Source organism: Ipomoea nil, unplaced genomic scaffold (assembly GCF_001879475.1).
Source record: "Ipomoea nil cultivar Tokyo-kokei standard unplaced genomic scaffold, Asagao_1.1 scaffold3314, whole genome shotgun sequence".
Taxonomy (NCBI): Eukaryota; Viridiplantae; Streptophyta; class Magnoliopsida; order Solanales; family Convolvulaceae; genus Ipomoea; species Ipomoea nil.
Genome location: NW_017619742.1, coordinates 1829518 through 1835558, shown reverse-complemented (window position 1 = coordinate 1835558; position 6041 = coordinate 1829518). Strand labels below are relative to the sequence as shown.

The 6041-nt window shown below is 32.5% G+C and overlaps 1 protein-coding gene across 1 annotated transcript; it reads right to left on the bottom strand.

The window, feature by feature from the left end:
- Positions 1 to 416: 416 nt before the first annotated feature.
- On the bottom strand, positions 417 to 2849 carry LOC109169392. The gene is made up of 3 exons (XM_019318275.1): positions 2375 to 2849; positions 1684 to 2242; positions 417 to 1500 (listed from the first exon to the last, which is right to left on the bottom strand). The coding sequence occupies exons 1-3, from the start codon at positions 2847 to 2849 to the stop codon at positions 417 to 419; spliced, it is 2118 nt and encodes a 705-aa protein (XP_019173820.1).
- Between the last annotated feature and the right edge of the window lie 3192 nt (positions 2850 to 6041).

The following is a 6041-nucleotide window of genomic DNA, read 5'->3' as shown; positions in this document are numbered from 1 at the left end:
CAGAATTTTACTGTAGCAAAATGCAGAAAAATAGAGAAAATGCAGAAAATGTTGCAGAAAATTGCAGGAAAAATGCAGAAATTTTTTTTGATATTGCCTATTTTGCATAAAACTTGCAGAAAACATCCCCTAATCTTACTTTCCCTTCCCCACACTCAAACTCAACATTGTCCTCAATGTTAAATATAAAAGCAAGTATGAGAAAATGAAATAAACAGGAAACTTCCCTGTTAGTTGCCAGTTTCTTCCGGGGCTGCCTTTTGGTGAAGCAACCATGAATGGTCTCTTTTTCTCTCTTTCAATCTCTATGGCCTCATACGAACAAACTTTAGTGACCATGAAAGGACCAAACCATCTAGACTTCAATTTCTCTAGAAAAAACTTAAGACAAGAATTAGACAACAAAACTTCTTGCCCTATATTGAATTCTCTCCAAAAATTATTTTGTCATGCCAAGCTTTAGTCAATGTTCTCCACAATCTCTCTTCTTTTGCATGAAGTAAATGAGCATAAGAAAACATAAGAAAAGTATCATTGTCACTCAAAAATTCGTATTTGAACCGCAATGAAGGTGGTTTAAATTCAAGTTGATGTGGTGTTTCACTAGGTGAATGCTTAAAAAATTTTTCTTCTGAAGGTTTCTCAATAACATCAACAAAAAGACATGATTCATCAAAAGTTGGTAATTTTACAACTTTAGAGATAGAGAATTCCTCTTTTTCTTTACCTACTCTAAAAATCAATTTCCCTAAAGGCATATCAATTAAAACTCCTCCTGTCAACAAAAATGGCCTACCAAGTATAAGAGATGTATCTGTGTCACTACCCATATCAAGAATCAGAAAATCAGCAGGAAAATATAATTTACCAACTTTTACCAATATATCCTCCACTACTCCAAGCGGGTACTTGACTGATCTATCAGCAAGTTGAAGAGAGATTGTTGTTGGCTTCATTTCAGCTATTTCCAACTTATTGAAAAGAGTTAAATGCATAAGGTTAATACTGGCACCTAGATCACATAAGCATTTATCAACAACAGTATTACCAATAGTGCAAGGAATAGAAAAACTTCCTGGATCCATTAGCTTAGGAGGTAATTTGCTTTGTAGAATAGCACTACACTCCTCATTTAAGTGCACAGTAGCAAACTCTTCCAGTTTCTTTTTATTAGACACAATTTCCTTAATGTACTTGGCATAAGACGGCATATTGGCAAGTGCTTCTGCAAAAGGAATATTAATTTGTAATTTTTTAAAAACCTCTAAGAATCTTTTGAAGTTATTATCCTGGTTCCTCTTTTGTAACCTTTGTGGATATGGAATGGGGGGTACATAAGGTTTCACTGTAGAAGAAGTGAGGTTTTGATTACTAGAATTCTCTTTAGGCACTTGCTCCTCTTCTTTATCACTCTCTTTCTCAACCCTCGTGGGTTCATTTTCTTTCATAATTTCATTCAATATCTTACCACTTCTCAACGTGACAGCCATAGCTCCTTCCCTAGGGTTTATTTCAGTGGTACTAGGAAACTTACCTCGATCTTTTTCTGCAACCAATTTAGCCAACTGACCTACTTGCACCTCTAAATTATGAATGGATGCTTGGTTGGACTGAGCAACCTTATCAATTTTTGCATCCATTTTCTTCATCATAGTGTCCTGGCTAGCCATGTATTGCATGAACATCTCCTCCAATTGAGGCTTCTTCTCCTGAGCAAAAAGTTGAGACTGTTGTGGTGCAGGTGGCTGCTGGAAAGGTCTGTATTGCTGATGCTGGAATCCTGATGGTCCCTGTTGCTGGAATCCGGGTGGTCCCATTGGTCTTGCATTACCATTACCTTGATCTCTCCATGAGAAGTTAGGGTGATTTCGCCAACCTGGATTATATGTATTAGAAAATGGATCATTTCTTGGTTGTTGCCTACCCATGTTGGATCCCATGTAATTGACTTCTTCATAAGATGGTTGTGATGACTCTGCATTCATACAAACAGAAGAATTATGACCATATGTATTGCAATAAGAACAAAATTCTCTATTCGAACTATCACGAGTCATCAACAAGTTCATCTGTTTAGTCAATTCAGCCACTTGTGTTGTCAACTCAGATTGTGTGCTAATTTCATGCACAGCAGCTCTTCGACCTCTCACTGCCTTTTGTCGAGAATTACTAGCTAAGCTCTCATAGATAGCTTCTAATTCATCACTATTTTTATCACATGTGTATCCACCTGCAGCAGTATCTACAAGAGACTGACAATTAGGAGTTAAACCATCATAAAAGAATTGTGTCAACAATAACAATGGGAATTGATGGTGTGGACATTGTGTCAAAAGCAATTTAAAACGATCCCATGCTTCATGAAATAATTCACCCTCTCTTTGAGTGAAAGTGCATATCCTACTCCTATAGTCCATTGTCTTTTGAGATGAATAATATTTAAACATGAAAGCATTGTAAACATCATCCCAAGTTCTTAAAGAACCCTCTGGTAAATTTAACAACCATTGCCTTGCATCACCCCTCATGCAATATGGAAAACATTTCATTCTAAGCTCTTCCTCAGATAAATTATTCAAAGGTAAAGTTTGTACCGTACTATAGAGCTCTCGCATGAAACCCAAAGCATCTTCACTTCCCAAACCGTTAAAGGTCGGGAGAATATTAAGATGGAAAGTCTTGAGTTCATAATTTCTAGCTGCATCAGATAATTGAATGCAAGAAGGGTTAACAGCTATTACCGGTCTTTGGATGTCACGAAGACGTGGTTGAGCTGCTTGATATTGAGGAGGTGGAACTATTGGTGGTACGGGGTCATCCAGTTGACCCACTCTATTATTTTCAGCCATTTCAAGCCGCCTTCGTACCCTGTTTTTTCTGCAAGTACGCTCAATTTCAAGATCAATAGGGAATAATTCAATGTTTTTATGCCTCAGTGATCGCCTTAAGTTCATAAACAGAACAAAATAAAAACAGAAAAACAAAAACTAAATAAAAATAAAAATAAAATAATAACGAACCTAAAAACTAAAATAAATTTGAAAAGAAAAACTTAAAGAAAACAGTTTAATAAAGTGTCCCCGGCAACGGCGCCAAAAACTTGATTGCTATAATCTGCAAGCGCACAGAGTCAATCACAGTATAAATTCCTGGAGTATTCCAGAGTCGATCCCACGAAGAACACTATTAACTGTTATCTTGAATAATCATTTTTGATGATAAGGAAAAATGCAAATAAATAGTATTAATGTAATTAAAAAGAATAATTATGAATCTAAAGTTAAGAAAAATTCCAATTAAGAGAAGATTAGGGATTTGGGTTCACCTATTAGATAATTAACTAACTCTCCTAGGTATTGATTCTTATGACTATAGTGATGATTGCTTCAAATATATCCTAATACTCCGTCGAGCTACTAGGTTGTATCCAATTAACTGTGATCATCCGTCAATATCTCACCAACATTAATTAAACCCATTAAGCAACAATCAAATATCACCACAAATACCTAAAGCTATGTCTAGTTTAGGTCAATTGTGTTTATCTTATGAGTTCTAGGTTCATAATTCACCTGTCAGTTCTTCTTATGAACCCTAATATTAGAATTATACAATGGCCAGTCACACAATCCACAATTAAAATACATAAAATAAATATAATCAAGTTCAATTATTAAACTGAAATAAGAAGAATCAACACATGAAAAATAGTCAATTAATCTAATCTAGGCTAATCCAAATCCCTAATTAAAGTTCTAGCCAAGAATCATAGTTGAATATATGAAAAGTTCAATAAATAGCATTCTTAAAATTTAAACAACAAATAAACTAAGGAAGAAAAATAATTCAAGCCTAAGAGATGGTAGCTGCAATTGAAGCTCGAAAATTCCTTGCGGAGTCTTGAATTCCTTAGCCGAACTGCTGCTGCGCTCCCTGGCTTCCTTTTTTTTTTTTCGTTCGCTATTTTCTCTCTCTTTTTCTGTTCTGTCGTCTCTCAATGCCTTAAACAAAAGCATCCCCCAACTTAATATAATCCATTTCTTTTTGCTTTTCTACTGCTGCCAAAACACCTCAAAGAAAGATAAAATAAAATAAAATAAAGTTAAAGTAAAAGATAATTATAATAACCTAATGACACCACTTAACTAAACTTAATAATTAAAACACTTATTTAAAATTCAAGATATAAAATTACCAAATAAATCTAATACTATAGCTAAAATAAAACTCCTATTTTATATTAATAAAAATGTAACATTAGCCTAATATCTATTAAAACCCATCTATACTAGTCTAAACTAATAACATATAACTAAATATAATATTTATAATAAAATTAAGGCTAAAACTTAATTTATTTATGCAAATCATTTACTAAAATTACTCTAAATAATGCCTAGAAATTAATATTATCATTAGTCCCCTTCTTCGTCTCCACGGGAGATGAAGGAGGCAAGAAGAAGATGGCAGACATGGCTGCCATCTTCTCTTAAAAAAAAAAAAAATAATAGCCCCGGAGGAAGAAAGAAGAAGATAGTAGCCGGCCTTGGCTGTCAATCCTGTCATATTTTCTTTTCTTCTTTTTTTTTTTTTTCTAAATTTATATTAATTTATTTTTATTATTAGTTATTTAAAAAATTTCATGTCAGCAACTTACCTGCTATTACATGTTATTAACTTGTTGTTGGGTCTAAATCCACAAAAATAACAAGTTGATAGGTTTAATTGCAACTTTTAAAAGTTCATGGACATAATTGACTTCTTGTATAAAGTTTAGGGGTGTATTTGACCATTTTCCCTTATTATTATTAAATATCAATCAAAATGGTGGGACCATACTTCTAATGACCCAAGATAGGTCTCAAATAGCTTGTTCAAAAATATGCTTTAAAGTCTCAGAGACACATAAAATTAAAATATGTCAAATTAAAGGAAAACCAAACAAGCTGCTTTAGTAGGTCATAATACCTAAAATTGACCTAAGAATCTAAAATTGAATGATATTTAATAATGAATTTATATACTACGAGTTAATAATATCCATTCTTAAAACATACTTTTCTAAATGCATAATTATAATTTATAACAATAAAATGATTATAAATATACATAACATGCTTGGATTTCCATATTAATATATTATTAACTCATATATAAATTACAATACTTGAGACAATTTAATATGCACCTTAATATTAAATTAAAATTCAAACAGTAAATTTAAAACTTAATATTTACCCCAAATTGAATTATAATTTAATAATGAATTGAGGAGAAATTAAATTGATCAATTAATTTAGAAGAAATCTAAATATGATGGTGAAAAATACTAAAGCAATCCCAATAACTAAAGTAGGCTCAGCTTTTTTTTTTTTTTTTTTTTTTTTTTTAAATAGTAGTCTAATGGGCCAAACCCGGCCCAAAATATTTTAATCCATCACCATCTTCTTCTTTCTTAGTCGTTATATCGTAGACCGCAGTGCATGTGCACCGAGGTCAAAACGGCGTCGTTTCTTTAAGTAAATAAATGGCGCGCCGTTAGTTTTAACAGAGCACACATTTTGTATATGTTAATTACCAACTGACACTATAGTATATCTAAACCGACACTGCTTCACGTATTATTTTTATATTATCAAATGAAACTGCAGTTATATCAAAATGATACTGTAGTTGTAGTGAAATGAAACTGCAGTGTATATAAAATGAAACTGAATAACATTTCACATATTTGAGTGTATATTTTACAATGAACCTGTAATTATACCAAAATAATCATGTAGTTGGGGTTTAATAAAACTATAGTGTATATAAAATAAAATTAAATAACATTTTCACATATTTGAGTCTATAAATATCGAATAAAACTATAGTTATATTGAAATGAAACTGTAGTTATGTTGAACCGAAACTGCAGTGTATACAAAATGAAACTGAATCACAGATTAGAGTTACTTTTTGCGGAAGGATGCGGAACGGAGGGAAACAGATGCTGTTTCTTTTCATTAAACAAAACGACGTCGTTTTGATGCGCGGTGCAT

What these genes read in the sequence shown, in the direction of transcription:
- LOC109169392 (XM_019318275.1), bottom strand. Translation starts at nt 2,849, where the DNA reads ATGGCTGAAAATAATAGAGTGGGTCAACTGGATGACCCCGTACCACCA. An exon ending in CACTTTCACTCAAAGAGAGG is followed by an intron (nt 2,243 to 2,374) that starts GTGAATTATTTC and finishes AGTCTCTTGTAG; the next exon opens with ATACTGCTGCAGGTGGATAC. An exon ending in AAGCCTCAATTGGAGGAGAT is followed by an intron (nt 1,501 to 1,683) that starts GTTCATGCAATA and finishes AATAAACCCTAG; the next exon opens with GGAAGGAGCTATGGCTGTCA.